The sequence below is a fragment of the Leptodactylus fuscus genome, chromosome 4 (assembly GCF_031893055.1).
Source record: "Leptodactylus fuscus isolate aLepFus1 chromosome 4, aLepFus1.hap2, whole genome shotgun sequence".
Taxonomy (NCBI): Eukaryota; Metazoa; Chordata; class Amphibia; order Anura; family Leptodactylidae; genus Leptodactylus; species Leptodactylus fuscus.
The window spans coordinates 208052175-208071136 of record NC_134268.1 but is presented as its reverse complement, the minus strand read 5'-3'; the positions used below and the strand labels follow the sequence as shown (position 1 = coordinate 208071136).

Below are 18962 nucleotides of genomic sequence, written 5' to 3'. Positions count from 1 at the left end.
CAAAGCAGTATTACAATGACAGACAATCTAAATTCATGACTTAATAAGCGATGGTAGAAAACCGCACCTCCTTATTCCACCTCCTCAAACTAGGAATAATCATCTTATAGCAATATAACTCCCATAACAAGCCCCTGCTAATCACATGGCCATAACTCGCCCGTACTATGTATAAGTAATAATCACCTGTCTTCTACAGTCAGCAGGAAGGCTCCATTATTATTACATGTGCGGCTCGCTTCTGTAAATGTACCAGGAGATTCCCCTATTACATAGCAGTAGTAGCCGTGTCTCTTCTCGCCCTGGTTACAGAGAGATCAATAAGAAATCCATTTAATGCAATTGGATGACATTATTTCTTTCTATTGACTCCCCATAAACTTAAATGGTCAATAAATATTCAAGAAGCTTAGAACAGACAATTATAAGAAACTTCTTAATACATTTTAGCATAGAAAAATACTTCTTTCTGTTCTGATCAGCCAGTTTCCCTGCTCCCCTCCTCTGAAAAATGGAGTCCTGCTGTGTCAGACATATGAAGGACTGCACTCACATGATTCAGGTTACATATATCTATAGAAGTCTATGGAGAGGGGAGGAGGAGAAGTGAACAGGAAGTACAGGAGATAAGAGAAAGAATAGAGGTTTAGTCTGATGCGGAGGCTAAATAGGAGCTTTCTATCCCAACCAAAGCACTTTACTCATATCAGTACAGTCAGTATTCTCTATATATGTCCAGGATAATTTTTGGACTGTTTCTGAGTGAGAGAGATGGTTATGGAGCAGATTCTCCTTTACTAACTGTGTGCAGTACATGGCAGCCAGTCTTCCCCCACCAGCTCAAGGACAAGTGCAAGTTACAGATTTATTTTAATTTCTGCACATTCTTAGATTAATAGTCCAGTGGGTGGTCACACTCAAGAAACAACAGCTATGTCTTTATGCACTTAAACAAGGACGTGTATCAGTCACTAAGTAGGACTACCCATTGGGCTATTAAACTCAATGTAACATCTTTGCCCGTCCAGGCTTTGGCATCATCCTCTGGCCACACGCTGTTTATCTATTACCTGAACTCATATTATTGATCTTTAGCCTTACCTTTGACTATTCTCTTGGATTACGATTCTGTACTGCGTTGCTTGACTGTTACTGGACCCTTGACTAGCTAACCTCTCTTTAATGTTGTTTGTCTTACCTATGTTCTTTGTTGACCAGCAAGCAGGAAGAGACAGCGGGGGGTTTCAGGTTAGGGCTCACTGTCTATTGTGCCCCTTGCCACAGGGTTCACCAGCAGCTACTGGAGAATTGCTGCTCTAGCAATTCCGTTACACCCAAAATGAGAAGGAATTAATCTATAAAGTACAGGATATATTGACCATTTTCCTCACACCATTATGTATCAATCTACTTAGCTCCTCCTGTTCTGTATATATATATATATATATATATATATATATATATATATATATATATATACATACACAGTCCTATGAAAAAGTTTGGGCACCCCTATTAATCTTAATCATTTTTTGTTCTAAATATTTTGGTGTTTGCAACAGCCATTTCAGTTTGATATATCTAATAACTGATGGACACAGTAATATTTCAGGATTGAAATGAGGTTTATTGTACTAACAGAAAATGCGCAATATGCATTAAACCAAAATTTGACTGGTGCAAAAGTATGGGCACCCTTATCATTTTATTGATTTGAATTCCCCTAACTACTTTTTACTGACTTACTGAAGCACAAAATTGGTTTTGTAACCTCAGTGAGCTTTGAACTTCATAGCCAGATGTATCCAATCATAAGAAAAGGTATTTAAGGTGGCCAATTGCAAGTTGTTCTCCTATTTGAATCTCCTCTGAAGAGTGGCATCATGGGCTACTCAAAACAACTCTCAAATGATCTGAAAACAAAGATTGTTCAACATAGTTGTTCAGGGGAAGGATACAAAAAGCTGTCTCAGAGATTTAACCTGTCAGTTTCCACTGTGAGGAACATAGTAAAGAAATGGAAGACCACAGGGACAGTTCTTGTTAAGCCCAGAAGTGGCAGGCCAAGAAAAATATCAGAAAGGCAGAGAAGAAGAATGGAGAGAACAGTCAAGGACAATCCACAGACCACCTCCAAAGAGCTGCAGCATCATCTTGCTGCAGATGGTGTCACTGTGCATCAGTCAGCAATACAGTGCACTTTGCACAAGGAGAAGCTGTATGGGAGAGTGATGAGAAAGAAGCCGTTTCTGCAAGCACGCCACAAACAGAGTCGCCTGAGGTATGCAAAAGCACATTTGGACAAGCCAGCTTCATTTTGGATGAAGGACTGATGAAACAAAGATTGAGTTGTTTGGTCATACAAAAAGGCGTTATGCATGGCGTCCAAAAAAACAGCATTCCAAGAAAAACACATGCTACCCACTGTAAAATTTGGTGGAAGTTCCATCATGCTTTGGGGCTGTGTGGCCAATGCCATCACCGGGAATCTTGTTAAAGTTGAGAGTCGCATGGATTCCACTCAGCATCCGCAGATTCTTGAGAATAATGTTCAAGAATCAGTGACGAAGTTGAAGTTACGCCGGGGATAGATATTTCAGCAAGACAATGATCCAAAACACCGCTCCAAATCCTCAGGCATTCATGCAGAGGAACAAGTACAATGTTCTGGAATGGCCATCCCAGTCCCCAGACCTGAATATCATTGAACATCTGTGGGATGATTTGAAGCGGGCTGTCCATGCTCGGCGACCATCAAACTTAACTGAACTTGAATTGTTTTGTAAAGAGGAATGGTCCAAAATCCCTTCATCCAGGATCCAGGAACTGATTAAAAGCTACAGGAAGCGACTAGAGGCTGTTATCTTTGCAAAAGGAGGATGTACTAAATATTAATGTTACTTTTCTGTTGAGGTGCCCATACTTTTGCACCAGTCAAATTTTGGTTTAATGCATATTGCACATTTTCTGTTAGTACAATAAACCTCATTCCAATCCTGAAATATTACTGTGTCCATCAGTTATTAGATATATCAAACTGAAATGGCTGCTGCAAACACCAAAATATTTAGAACTAAAAATGATTAAGATTAATAGGGGTGCCCAAACTTTTTCACAGGACTTATATATATATATATATATATATATATATATATATATATATATCACTGAGTGTGTCTATATAACAAGTGAATGGGCCAAGTCTACCAAAGACAGACATGATCTCTTATGATCCCCCTATACACTAATAGATCCTCATTATATAACCCCACATATAATGTTCTTTACCTTATCACATCCAGGGTTGACATTGATATCTTGCTCTGGACCATTTGGCAATGATTTTCTTTTACAAATATATGGAAACTTTTTCTCACATGTCTGGTCTGACCATTGTCCGTCCTGTGTAAGAATGTATTACAAGGTGAGAACGTTCCCATCATCTTCATCTTCATGGTCTCCAGGTGCACAATGTCCTACCTTAGTGGATAAGGCCACACAGTCCTCTTGTCTATTATTGAGGTGAGATGGTTCTCCTCTCTGCCATGTTGTATATGTCACCCGGGATCCATCACTCCACTCAAAATATAGCTGTATCGTCAAGTCATTCAACCCAAGCCAAACATACTCTGCATCACCTAGAAGAAATATTATATATGTGTAATAGTTACATGTGGTCATGTGCCCTCCACCAGATGGCCATACTAGTATACAAGGCTGCACTTATAGGGAGTCTGTCACCAGAACCCAACACATCAACCCAGCCCTGCAGATAGATAGGATAAGGACACTGATACAGGTAATCCTAACATATCTATCTGCGGGGCTGGGTTGGGCTCTACTGACAGACTCTGTTTAAGGCAAATCCATGGGTTAGGCCTGTATGATGTGTTTTCGGGGACTGTAATTGTATTAGGACTGGGACACATTAGTGAAAGTTAATGTTCTAGTTTTACGTGCTAATGTGTGAGATGTCAGCCATATTGTGGTGACCATTAACTGAAGTTAATTCATAGCCCGCCCTCCCCAATTTCTTTCACTTGTGATCTTTAACAGGTGAATGTAATGGAATAGATTTGGTTGGTTGTGCTGGGGTTAATTTTGTCACCCCAGCATTGGTGGAGGTGGGTATTGTTCCTTGAGAACAAAATCTATAGTTGTGGAGGTTGGCAGGGGGATAATGATGTAAATTGTATTGATGTTCGGAGCTGCAATCCGCTGCATTTCTTAACTAGCCAAGTCCTGGTCACCAGAATGGGATTTAAAGGACAAGTTTGACAATTGGAGTCAGTGCAAATTGACCTGAGCTCAGATCTTGCAGCGCTCCCTGCTGGCTCAATGTCTTCTTGCTCTAGAGTTTGCATTCTGGGAAAAACAGTCCTTACACCAGAGACTGTACAGTAATGTGATGTGTTCATAGACTAAACCTTTCCATTCATTGGAGCCGAAAGAACAGAGTCAGGGAACCTCTAGTCTCCAGATATGTGTGATCTACAGAGATAGGGTATGCTATAAATATATGGGATTGACCATATAATGTGTATGGTGATGTTGGGTAGATAACCCCCCCCCCCCCCGGTAGAGGTGTCCGGCAGTAGCTTATTCCTCTATCCCTATTAAAAACACATGTACACCCAAGTTGAATATGTATGGAGGAATAGATGTTCACTTTTAGATACTCACCAAATGTAAGCTGTGAGGTGATAGCACTCGCTTCTTCAATATTATGCAAACTTGCAAGATCTCCCTCCTCGCTTCTACAAGATAACATGGCCTCCTTCCAAGTCCTAGCGTTCCTATCCAAGTAATAGCAGTGTCCATTGTAAGGAATCCATGATGAAGGACAAAAGATGGGGTCACTGGTGCCTGTAACAGGACAGAAGAACTTCCTGACCATCATATGTAAGTGACATGTTTATTGGAATTCTAGGGTTATTCTGGTCCAAAATTATGCTGAGGCCCCACATTGTGGAAACACAGTATTTTATTGCAGATTTTGCTGCTATTTTCTTGAGCCAAAGCCAAGACTGGCTATAAATGGAATGGGAAATATATAGGAAGTTCTTATACTTCTCCTTACTGCTCAATTCACTCCTGACTTTGGCTCAAAAACTGCAGCAAAATCTGCCACAAAAAAAAGCTGCGTTTCCACAACTTGTGGCCTCAACCTAACAGTATATTGTGCAAAAGCTTTAGGCAGATAACCTTTGCCTTTTGGAGGAGGAGTTCTGGACTTCATTATATTAATTCCATGATGCTGGACATTATTTTATTAATTCCATGGCGTGCTCTACATAATTATATTAATTCCATCGTGCTGTACATTATTATATTAAAACCAAGGTACAGCAAGTACAAGGGTAGTCTGAAAAGTTTCCGACCTCCGCATGTAGATGGCAACAATCGTCAACAAAAGTTTTGAAATGTGTTCGCGCATGCGCTGGAATGTACTCACAAAAATTTCAGCCATTTTGCACCAGCGGTTGTAGTGAGTCAATGCGAGTGATTTTGTGAAAAAGGATAAAATCGAATATCGAGCTGTCATTAGATATTTGTTTTCGAAAGGCAATAAACCTTCGCAAATTAAAGACAAGTTGAACGCTGTGTACGGGAATTCTGCACGATCATGTACCACCGTCAAATTGTGGGCAGCTGAATTTAAACATGGCCGTACCAGCTTGGTTGATGATGAATGTTCGGGACGGCCAAAAACTGCAACCACAAACGAAAACATTGCTCAAGTTCACCAAATGGGGATAGAGAGTCTATCTCTCTAACCTTCATTCGATGGTTCTTTAGCATCATTTGTCTGTCCCGAATGTTCATCGTCAACCAAGCTGGTACAGCCACGTTTAAATTCAGCTGCCCAAAATTTGACGGTGGTACATGATGGTGCAGGGTCCCCATACCTGGTCCAACTCATCTTTAATTTGCGAAGGCGTATTGCCTTTCAAAAACAAATATCTAATGACAGCTCGATATTTGATTTTATTCTTTTTCACAAAATCATTCGCATTGACTCACTTCGACGACTGTCAAAGAAAAACCGCTGGTGCAAAATGGTTGACATTTTAGTGAGTACATTCCAACGCATGCGCGAACACATTCCCCAACTTTGGTTGACGATTGTTGCCATCTACATGTGGAGGTAGGAAACTTTTCAGACTACCCTCGTACATTTGAGTTTTTATCTACAATACATAAAATACACAAGCCAAGTACAATACTAATAGTGACTGACTGGTACAGTGGGGTAGAGGGCCCTGCTCGCAAGAGCTTACAATCTAGGCGAGAAAGAGGGGATAGAAACAGTAGGTGACGGTAGAAGCTGTTCAGATGGTGGTGTGGTGTCAGTAGGATTATTGAAGATTGTAGGTCTTCCTGAGTCTTCAAGGTCTTCCTGAAGATTGTGATTGTGGGTGACAGTCTTATGTGTCGTGGTAGTGAGTTTCAGAGTATGGAGGATGTACAGGAGAAGTCTTAGAGACGACTGTGTGAAGAATGGATAGAAGCAGAGGAGAGTAGGAGATCTTGAGAGGATCGGAGGTTATGTGTGGGCAGGTTGCAGGAGATTAGGTCGGAGATGTATAGAGGGGACAGGTTGTGGATGGCTTTGTAGGTCAGTGGTAACATTTTAAATTATTCGCTGGGTGATGGGTAGGCGGTGAAAGGATTGGCAAATGAGAGTGGCTGATGTAAAACGGGAGGAGAGGTGGATTAAGCAGCAGCAGAGTTAAGGGTGGATGAAGGAGGTGAAAGCACTTGCTGGGAAGCTGTGGAGAAGGATGTTAAGGTCCCCACAGATATAAGGCCCCCTGATATAAACATTATACAGTCTGTCTGGGATGACATGAAGAGACAGAAGGATTGGAGCAAGCCTACATCCGCAGAGGAGGAAAAGGGGACCAAAGGTCCGTTGAGGGAGAACTGCGCACACTGGTATGTTTAAGAAGATGGTAAACCAGGGTCCAATCACATAGGGTTTATTGGGTAGTTAAAAATACAGCATATAGCACGACGCGTTTCGGGCCTTACACTGGCCCTTTCTCAAGTGCAAAAAACAAGAGCTGTAGGATGATACAATAAAACATACTAAATAAAAACATAAAATAATATAAGGGGACCATCAAGGTATAATCAAACAAACAAGAGGGCGTCTGACCCATTAGAATGCATCAACATATATTGAAAGATATATATGTATACATTTAAAGGAAACATAAATTGGTTTTGACATTCTGTAAAAAAATTAATTAGATGACAAGTAGCTCGAAGGAGGTAACTATAATAGGTGTGACATTAGGTATATATTATAGATTAAAAATTATATTGCAAACAGCAATATAGATATACCTACAAGTGTGCCATATCTTGTAATGATCAAAATAGTGATCCAACTGGTGGATAGTGCGCACCCACAGTCAGTATTATGAATGAATAGAATGCAAATAAATATAAAACTTTAGTGGTGAACATGTAACACACTAGCAAATTGTGCTCTAGATGGATATAAATTGATACAAATGACATTGGTGTTCGCTAGATACAAAAAAGTTGAAGATTGAAATCGCCCACAACCCAGTGGTTGATGAAGGGTCAATGACAGAGGGAAATGGAGGGCGAGGAAATTCATAGCCACATGCATAGATAATAAAATATGGGTAACTGAATATATGGGGAATTGAAAATAAGGTCCTAGTGGGGACCACTTGTAAATCACATTTAGAGGAGGGAAGGGGATGGGGTGAAGTGATCCCCCAGGTGCCACATCCTCCCTCACAATATCCACAGATCTTAAACAAAATGTAGCAAAGCTTAGTATAGCATGATAGAACATAACTTACCAGGTCCCGTCAGGTCAGACGCTTGTCCACCCAACAGCAACCTGAGTATTTAACACATTGGTAGATGTGGGCGGGAAACTACTTCCTGTGTGCGCGCCTGTTTACCGCCCCCCCCACGTGGAGTATGTGAGTGACGGTGTTCTATGGAACCTGGTGCGCATGTCCAGTCAGTCCTGGGATGGTGGTGATGTCAAATTTGTCAGCCCATAAGGGACTGCTAAGCAGGCAAAGGATGGCTAACAAACAAATGGGAGACTGCTTACACCAAAAGCAAAACTGAGTCTGTGGGGGTCAAACCACCTAAGAATCCATTATAAGTCTTACAGTGTTATTTCATTATGCAGGACTGTTAGTGGTTAGAGGACCACTTGAATTAAATGGATGTAGGGGACTCATTTTTGTTTTATACATCCGCAGAAGATCTGTGTCTAGTTCTCTAAAATGGTGAGAATAACTTCCTTGCCGAGTTGTTTCAAAAAACTGTATAAACTTTACTCAGCTTTCCCTGGACCTCCATTTTCAACGGTGGCCGGTCAGTTCTGTAAAAAGGAGTTTGACCAGGGATGACCCTATTGAGTTACGAGTGCTGCAGCCAATCAGAGGCCTCAGCAGTGACCTCTTCACCAATGGCACGTGACTGCTGTGATGTGCCCAATGTGAACAGGTAACTGCTGAGGCCTGTGCTTGGCTGCAGAGGTCACCTGGCACCTGTAAGCTGAAGACCGGACCTGCCAACACTAGAAATTGAGGCTTGGGGATTGTGGCCCCTTTAGTAGCTCTATTAAGCAATAAAAAAGAGTCAGAGATCCCCTATAAATCTGCTGTTCTCTGTAAGCAACCACTTGTAACTGACAATAGTCCGCTCTTCTTCAGTGTGACAGAAATCCCCGAGATCTTCTGTCCCTTTATCACTAGAGATGAGCGAACAGTGTTCTATCGAACTCATGTTCGATCGGATATTAGGCTGTTCGGCATGTTCGAATCGAATCGAACACCGCGTGGTAAAGTGCGCCATTACTCGATTCCCCTCCCACCTTCCCTGGCGCCTTTTTTGCTCCAATAACAGCGCAGGGTAGGTGGGACAGGAACTACGACACCGGTGACGTTGAAAAAAGTAGGCAAAACCCATTGGCTGCCGAAAACATGTGACCTCTAATTTAAAAGAACAGCGCCGCCCAGCTTCGCGTCATTCTGAGCTTGCAATTCACCGAGGACGGAGGTTTCCGTCCAGCTAGCTAGGGCTTAGATTCTGGGTAGGCAGGGACAGGCTAGGATAGGAAGGAGAAGACAACCAACAGCTCTTGTAAGAGCTAAATTCCAGGGAGAAGCTTGTCAGTGTAACGTGGCACTGACGGGCTCAATCGCCGCAACCCAGCTTTCCCAGGATCCTGAATGGAATACACTGTCAGTGTATTCCCGTATACCCGATATATACCCCGATACCCGTTCCAACGGTGTGCCCCCCCACCTTCACCCCAGAAATACCCTGCAAGTCCCCTAGCAATAGAATTGGGGCTATATACACCCACAATTTTTACTACTGGTATACAGTGCCATTGTCTGACTGGGAATTCAAAGAATATATTGGGAATACAAATACCCTCATTTCTTGCTACTGCCATATAGTGCCAGTTTCTGACTGGTAATTCAAAGAATATATTGGGGTTACGTGCACCCACAATTTTTACTACTGGTATACAGTGCCATTGTCTGACTGGGAATTCAAAGAGTATATTGGGAATACAAATACCCTCATTTCTTGCTACTGCCATATAGTGCCAGTTTCTGACTGGGAATTCAAAGAATATATTGGGGTTACGTGCACCCACAATTTTTACTACTGGTATACAGTGCCATTGTCTGACTGGGAATTCAAAGAATATATTGGGGTTATAAATACCCTCATTTCTTGCTACTGCCATATAGTGCCAGTTTCTGACTGGTAATTCAAAGAATATATTGGGGTTACGTGCACCCACAATTTTTACTACTGGTATACAGTGCCATTGTCTGACTGGGAATTCAAAGAATATATTGGGAATACAAATACCCTCATTTCTTGCTACTGCCATATAGTGCCAGTTTCTGACTGGGAATTCAAAGAATATATTGGGGTTACGTGCACCCACAATTTTTACTACTGGTATACAGTGCCATTGTCTGACTGGGAATTCAAAGAATATATTGGGGTTATAAATACCCTCATTTCTTGCTACTGCCATATAGTGCCAGTTTCTGACTGGTAATTCAAAGAATATATTGGGGTTACGTGCACCCACAATTTTTACTACTGGTATACAGTGCCATTGTCTGACTGGGAATTCAAAGAATATATTGGGAATACAAATACCCTCATTTCTTGCTACTGCCATATAGTGCCAGTTTCTGACTGGGAATTCAAAGAATATATTGGGGTTACGTGCACCCACAATTTTTACTACTGGTATACAGTGCCATTGTCTGACTGGGAATTCAAAGAGTATATTGGGAATACAAATACCCTCATTTCTTGCTACTGCCATATAGTGCCAGTTTCTGACTGGTAATTCAAAGAATATATTGGGGTTACGTGCACCCACAATTTTTACTACTGGTATACAGTGCCATTGTCTGACTGGGAATTCAAAGAATATATTGGGGTTATAAATACCCTCATTTCTTGCTACTGCCATATAGTGCCAGTTTCTGACTGGGAATTCAAAGAATATATTGGGGTTACGTGCACCCACAATTTTTACTACTGGTATACAGTGCCATTGTCTGACTGGGAATTCAAAGAATATATTGGGAATACAAATACCCTCATTTCTTGCTACTGCCATATAGTGCCAGTTTCTGACTGGGAATTCAAAGAATATATTGGGGTTACGTGCACCCACAATTTTTACTACTGGTATACAGTGCCATTGTCTGACTGGGAATTCAAAGAATATATTGGGGTTATAAATACCCTCATTTCTTGCTACTGCCATATAGTGCCAGTTTCTGACTGGTAATTCAAAGAATATATTGGGGTTACGTGCACCCACAATTTTTACTACTGGTATACAGTGCCATTGTCTGACTGGGAATTCAAAGAGTATATTGGGAATACAAATACCCTCATTTCTTGCTACTGCCATATAGTGCCAGTTTCTGACTGGGAATTCAAAGAATATATTGGGGTTACGTGCACCCACAATTTTTACTACTGGTATACAGTGCCATTGTCTGACTGGGAATTCAAAGAATATATTGGGGTTATAAATACCCTCATTTCTTGCTACTGCCATATAGTGCCAGTTTCTGACTGGTAATTCAAAGAATATATTGGGGTTACGTGCACCCACAATTTTTACTACTGGTATACAGTGCCATTGTCTGACTGGGAATTCAAAGAGTATATTGGGAATACAAATACCCTCATTTCTTGCTACTGCCATATAGTGCCAGTGTCTGACTGGGAATTCAAAGAATATATTGGGGTTACGTGCACCCACAATTTTTACTACTGGTATACAGTGCCATTGTCTGACTGGGAATTCAAAGAATATATTGGGGTTATAAATACCCTCATTTCTTGCTACTGCCATATAGTGCCAGTTTCTGACTGGTAATTCAAAGAATATATTGGGGTTACGTGCACCCACAATTTTTACTACTGGTATACAGTGCCATTGTCTGACTGGGAATTCAAAGAGTATATTGGGAATACAAATACCCTCATTTCTTGCTACTGCCATATAGTGCCAGTGTCTGACTGGGAATTCAAAGAATATATTGGGGTTACGTGCACCCACAATTTTTACTACTGGTATACAGTGCCATTGTCTGACTGGGAATTCAAAGAATATATTGGGGTTATAAATACCCTCATTTCTTGCTACTGCCATATAGTGCCAGTTTCTGACTGGTAATTCAAAGAATATATTGGGGTTACGTGCACCCACAATTTTTACTACTGGTATACAGTGCCATTGTCTGACTGGGAATTCAAAGAATATATTGGGAATACAAATACCCTCATTTCTTGCTACTGCCATATAGTGCCAGTTTCTGACTGGGAATTCAAAGAATATATTGGGGTTACGTGCACCCACAATTTTTACTACTGGTATACAGTGCCATTGTCTGACTGGGAATTCAAAGAATATATTGGGGTTATAAATACCCTCATTTCTTGCTACTGCCATATAGTGCCAGTTTCTGACTGGTAATTCAAAGAATATATTGGGGTTACGTGCACCCACAATTTTTACTACTGGTATACAGTGCCATTGTCTGACTGGGAATTCAAAGAGTATATTGGGAATACAAATACCCTCATTTCTTGCTACTGCCATATAGTGCCAGTTTCTGACTGGTAATTCAAAGAATATATTGGGGTTACGTGCACCCACAATTTTTACTACTGGTATACAGTGCCATTGTCTGACTGGGAATTCAAAGAATATATTGGGAATACAAATACCCTCATTTCTTGCTACTGCCATATAGTGCCAGTTTCTGACTGGGAATTCAAAGAATATATTGGGGTTACGTGCACCCACAATTTTTACTACTGGTATACAGTGCCATTGTCTGACTGGGAATTCAAAGAATATATTGGGGTTATAAATACCCTCATTTCTTGCTACTGCCATATAGTGCCAGTTTCTGACTGGTAATTCAAAGAATATATTGGGGTTACGTGCACCCACAATTTTTACTACTGGTATACAGTGCCATTGTCTGACTGGGAATTCAAAGAGTATATTGGGAATACAAATACCCTCATTTCTTGCTACTGCCATATAGTGCCAGTTTCTGACTGGGAATTCAAAGAATATATTGGGGTTACGTGCACCCACAATTTTTACTACTGGTATACAGTGCCATTGTCTGACTGGGAATTCAAAGAATATATTGGGGTTATAAATACCCTCATTTCTTGCTACTGCCATATAGTGCCAGTTTCTGACTGGTAATTCAAAGAATATATTGGGGTTACGTGCACCCACAATTTTTACTACTGGTATACAGTGCCATTGTCTGACTGGGAATTCAAAGAGTATATTGGGAATACAAATACCCTCATTTCTTGCTACTGCCATATAGTGCCAGTGTCTGACTGGGAATTCAAAGAATATATTGGGGTTACGTGCACCCACAATTTTTACTACTGGTATACAGTGCCATTGTCTGACTGGGAATTCAAAGAATATATTGGGGTTATAAATACCCTCATTTCTTGCTACTGCCATATAGTGCCAGTTTCTGACTGGTAATTCAAAGAATATATTGGGGTTACGTGCACCCACAATTTTTACTACTGGTATACAGTGCCATTGTCTGACTGGGAATTCAAAGAGTATATTGGGAATACAAATACCCTCATTTCTTGCTACTGCCATATAGTGCCAGTTTCTGACTGGTAATTCAAAGAATATATTGGGGTTACGTGCACCCACAATTTTTACTACTGGTATACAGTGCCATTGTCTGACTGGGAATTCAAAGAATATATTGGGGTTATAAATACCCTCATTTCTTGCTACTGCCATATAGTGCCAGTTTCTGACTGGTAATTCAAAGAATATATTGGGGTTACGTGCACCCACAATTTTTACTACTGGTATACAGTGCCATTGTCTGACTGGGAATTCAAAGAGTATATTGGGGTTACAAATACCCTCATTTCTTGCTACTGCCATATAGTGCCAGTGTCTGACTGGGAATTCAAAGAATATATTGGGGTTACGTGCACCCACAATTTTTACTACTGGTATACAGTGCCAATTTCTAACTAGGAATTCAAAATGCGCAAGGCTCCCGGAAAGGGACGTGGACGAGGCCGTGGGCGAGGTCGGGGGAATGGTTCTGGGGAGCAAGGTAGCAGTGAAGCCACAGGGCGTCCCGTGCCTACTCCTGTGGGGCAGCAAGCATTGCGCCACTCCACAGTGCCAGGGTTGCTTGCCACATTAACTAAACTGCAGGGTACAAACCTTAGTAGGCCCGAGAACCAGGAACAGGTCTTGCAATGGCTGTCAGAGAACGCTTACAGCACATTGTCCAGCAGCCAGTCAGACTCTGCCTCCTCTCCTCCTATTACCCAACAGTCTTGTCTTCCTTCCTCCCAAAATTCCGAAGCTTTACAGAACAATAACCCAAACTGTCCCTGCTCCCCAGAGCTGTTCTCCGCTCCTTTCATTGTCCCTCAACCTGCCTCTCCACGTCACGATTCCACGAACCTAACAGAGGAGCATCTGTGTCCAGATGCTCAAACACTAGAGTCTCCTCCATCTCCGTTCGATTTGGTGGTGGATGACCAGCAACCCACCCTCATCGACGATGATGTGACGCAGTTGCCGTCAGGGCATCCAGTTGACTGGCGCATTGTGCGGGAGGAGGAGATGAGACAGGAGTTGGAAGAGGAAGTGGTGGATGATGAGGACACTGACCCGACCTGGACAGGGGGGATGTCAAGCGGGGAAAGTAGTGTGGATGTTGAGGCAGGTGCAGCACCAAAAAGGGTAGCTAGAGGCAGAGGCAGAGGTCAGCAGCTTAGGCGAAGCCAGGCCACACCCGGAATCTCCCAAGATGTTCCAGTTCGTACCCAGCCCCGAAAAACTCCCACCTCGAGGGCACGTTTCTCGAAGGTGTGGAGTTTTTTCAAGGAATGCGCCGAGGACAGATATAGTGTTGTCTGCACAATTTGCCTCTCGAAATTGATTAGGGGCTCTGAGAAGAGCAACCTGTCCACCACTTCAATGCGCCGTCATTTGGAATCCAAGCACTGGAATCAGTGGCAGGCAGCAACGGCAGGACAAAGGCCGCCTGCCGTTCACGCCACTGCCACTGCCTCTGCCTCTGCCTCTGCCACTGCCACTGCTGACTGTGCTGGCGATGCACTCCAGAGGACGAGCCAGGACACCACTTCATCTGCCTCCGCCACTTTGTTGACTTCTACCTCATCCTCCCCTGGTCCTGTCTTATCTCCTTCTCCTGCACCATCAAAGGCACCATCAGGCGTTTCTTTACAACAACCCACCATCTCTCAGACATTGGAGCGGCGGCAGAAATACACTGCTAACCACCCACACGCGCAAGCCTTGAACGCCAACATCGCTAAACTGCTGGCCCAGGAGATGTTGGCGTTCCGGCTTGTTGAAACTCCCGCCTTCCTGGACCTGATGGCAACTGCGGCACCTCGCTATGCCGTCCCTAGCCGTCACTACTTCTCCCGGTGTGCCGTCCCCGCCTTGCACCAGCACGTGTCACTCAACATCAGGCGGGCCCTTAGTTCCGCGCTTTGCACAAAGGTCCACTTGACCACCGACGCGTGGACAAGTGCATGCGGACAGGGACGCTACATTTCACTGACGGCACACTGGGTGAATGTAGTTGAGGCTGGGACTGCTTCCCAAACTGGCCCGGTGTACCTCGTCTCCCCGCCTAACATTCCTGGCAGGGACACGAGAAGAACACCCCCCTCCTCCTCCTCCTCTACCGCCTCCTCCTCCGCCACCGCCTCCTCCTCCGCCACCGCCTCCTCCTCCGCTGTTAGATTGACCCCAGCTACGAGTTGGAAACGTTGCAGCACTGGCGTTGGTAGACGTCAGCAGGCTGTGCTGAAGCTGATCAGCTTGGGGGACAGACAGCACACTGCCTCCGAGGTGAGGGATGCCCTCCTCGATGAGACGGCAATATGGTTTGAGCCGCTGCACCTGGGCCCAGGCATGGTCGTTTGTGATAACGGCCGGAACCTGGTAGCAGCTCTGGAGCTTGCCGGACTCCAACATGTTCCATGCCTGGCCCACGTCTTCAACCTAGTGGTGCAACGTTTCCTAAAGAGCTACCCCAATGTTCCAGAGCTACTGGTGAAAGTGCGGCGCATGTGCGCCCACTTTCGCAAGTCGACAGTAGCCGCTGCTAGCTTAAAATCTCTCCAGCAACGCCTGCATGTGCCACAACACCGGCTTTTGTGCGACGTCCCCACACGCTGGAACTCAACGTTTCAGATGTTGAATAGAGTGGTTGAGCAGCAGAGACCTTTGATGGAATACCAGCTACAAAACCCTAGGGTGCCACAAAGTCAGCTGCCTCAGTTTCACATCCATGAGTGGCCATGGATGAGAGACCTTTGTGACATCCTACGGGTCTTTGAGGAGTCCACAAGGAGGGTGAGCTCTGAGGATGCGATGGTGAGCCTTACAATCCCGCTCTTGTGTGTTCTGAGAGAATCCCTGATTGACATCAGGGATAACTCAGATCACACAGAGGAGTTAGGGATAGCATCCGATCCGTCACAGCTGGAGAGTAGGTCCACACATCTGTCCGCTTCACTGCGTTTAATGGAGGAGGAGGAGGAGGAGGAGGAGGAGGAGGAAGAAGAGTTGTCCGATGATGTGATGGTGATACAGGAGGCTTCCGGGCAACTTCGAATCGTCCCATTGTTGCAGCGCGGATGGGTAGACATGGAGGATGAGGAGGAAATGGAGATTGAACTTTCCGGTGGGGCCAGAGGAGTCATGCCAACTAACACTGTGGCAGACATGGCTGAGTTCATGTTGGGGTGCTTTACAACCGACAAGCGTATTGTCAAAATCATGGAGGACAACCAGTACTGGATCTTTGCTATCCTTGACCCCCGGTATAAAAACAACATCTCGTCTTTTATTCCGGTAGAGGGGAGGGCCAATCGCATCAATGCTTGCCACAGGCAATTGGTGCAGAATATGATGGAGATGTTTCCAGCATGTGACAGTGGCGGCAGGGAGGGCAGTTCCTCCAGTAGGCAACCAAGTTCTCACCGGTCCACACAAACGAGGGGCACACTGTCTAAGGTCTGGGACACCTTGATGGCACCCCCTCGCCAAAGTGCCGCCACGGAGGGTCCTAGTGTCACCAGGCGTGAGAAGTATAGGCGCATGTTGCGGGAATACCTTTCCGACCACAGCCCTGTCCTCTCCGACCCCTCTGCGCCCTACACGTATTGGGTGTCGAAGTTGGACCTGTGGCTTGAACTTGCCCTATATGCCTTGGAGGTGCTGTCCTGTCCTGCCGCCAGCGTCCTATCTGAGAGGGTGTTCAGTGCAGCCGGTGGCATCATCACTGACAAGCGCACCCGTCTGTCAGCTGAGAGTGCCGACCGGCTCACTTTGATAAAAATGAACCACCACTGGATAGAGCCTTCATTTTTGTGCCCACCTGTGTAAAGCACCCCAACATGAAACTCCATGTCTGTACTCAACCTCTCCAATTCCTCCGCATCCTCATACTCATCCACCATAAGCGTTGCACAATTCTGCTAATACTAGGCTCCCTCCAACATGATTTCCCCCAACTCTGCTGGTTAGAGGCTCCCTCCACCCTGATTTCCACCAACTCTGCTGGTTAGAGGCTCCCTCCACCCTGCTTTCCCACAACTCTGCTGGTTAGAGGCTCCTTCCACCATGAATTTGCCCAAACTGGGCTGTTTAGAGGCTCCCTCCACCATGAATTGGTCCAAACTGGGCTGGTTAGAGGCTCCCTCCACCATTAATTGGTCCAAACTGGGCTGGTTAGAGGCTCCCTCCACCATGAATTTGCCCAAACTGGGCTGTTTAGAGGCTCCCTCCACCATGAATTTGCCCAAACTGGGCTGTTTAGAGGCTCCCTCCACCATGAATTGGTCCAAACTGGGTTTTTTAGAGGCTCCCTCCACCATGAATTGGTCCAAACTGGGGTGGTTAGAGGCTCCCTCCACCATTAATTGGTCCAAACTGGGCTGGTTAGAGGCTCCCTCCACCATGAATTGGTCCAAACTGGGCTGGTTAGAGGCTCCCTCCACCATGAATTGGTCCAAACTGGGGTGGTTAGAGGCTCCCTCCACCATTAATTGGTCCAAACTGGGCTGGTTAGAGGCTCCCTCCACCATTAATTGGTCCAAACTGGGCTGGTTAGAGGCTCCCTCCACCATGAATTTGCCCAAACTGGGCTGTTTAGAGGCTCCCTCCACCATTAATTGGTCCAAACTGGGCTGGTTAGAGGCTCCCTCCACAATTAATTGGTCCAAACTGGGCTAATTAGAGGCTCCCTCCACCATGAATTGGTCCAAACTGGGTTTTTTAGAGGCTCCCTCCACCATGAATTTGCCCAAACTGGGCTGTTTAGAGGCTCCCTCCACCATGAATTGGTCCAAACTGGGCTGGTTAGAGGCTCCCTCCACCATGAATTTCCCAAAACTTGGCTGTTTAGAGGCTCCCTCCACCATTAATTGGTCCAAACTGGGCTGGTTAGAGGCTCCCTCCACCATGAATTGGTCCAAACTGGGGTTTTTAGAGGCTCCCTCCACCATGAATTGGTCCAAACTTGGCTGTTTAGAGGCTCCCTCCACCATGAATTGGTCCAAACGGGTTTTTAGAGGCTCCCTTCACCATGAATTGGTCCAAACTTGGCTGTTTAGAGGCTCCCTCCACCATGAATTGGTCCAAACTGGGGTGGTGAGAGGCTCCCTCCACCATTAATTGGTCCAAACTGGGCTGGTTAGAGGCTCCCTCCACCATTAATTGGTCCAAACTGGGCTGGTTAGAGGCTCCCTCCACCATGAATTTGCCCAAACTGGGCTGTTTAGAGGCTCCCTCCACCATGAATTTGCCCAAACTGGGCTGGTTAGAGGCTCCCTCCACCATGAATTGGTCCAAACGGGTTTTTAGAGGCTCCCTTCACCATGAATTGGTCCAAACTTGGCTGTTTAGAGGCTCCCTCCACCATGAATTGGTCCAAACTGGGGTGGTTAGAGGCTCCCTCCACCATTAATTGGTCCAAACTGGGCTGGTTAGAGGCTCCCTCCACCATTAATTGGTCCAAACTGGGCTGGTTAGAGGCTCCCTCCACCATGAATTGGTCCAAACTGGGGTTTTTAGAGGCTCCCTCCACCATGAATTGGTCCAAACTGGGGTGGTTAGAGGCTCCCTCCACCATTAATTGGTCCAAACTGGGCTGGTTAGAGGCTCCCTCCACCATGAATTGGTCCAAACTGGGCTGGTTAGAGGCTCCCTCCACCATGAATTGGTCCAAACTGGGGTGGTTAGAGGCTCCCTCCACCATTAATTGGTCCAAACTGGGCTGGTTAGAGGCTCCCTCCACCATTAATTGGTCCAAACTGGGCTGGTTAGA

At 44.7% G+C, this 18962-nt stretch overlaps 1 protein-coding gene across 1 annotated transcript in view; it reads right to left on the bottom strand.

Moving 5' to 3' along the window:
* The window catches only part of LOC142201185 (macrophage mannose receptor 1-like), an 87184-nt gene that overhangs the window by 41934 nt on the left and 26288 nt on the right, over positions 1-18962 (bottom strand). The window contains exons 7-10 of the mRNA XM_075272013.1: positions 4684-4889; positions 3481-3638; positions 3289-3402; positions 187-302 (exon numbers count right to left, since the gene is read on the bottom strand). Of these exons, the coding sequence (XP_075128114.1) occupies positions 187-302; positions 3289-3402; positions 3481-3638; positions 4684-4889 (594 nt within the window). The remainder of the gene's footprint in view (positions 1-186; positions 303-3288; positions 3403-3480; positions 3639-4683; positions 4890-18962) is intronic.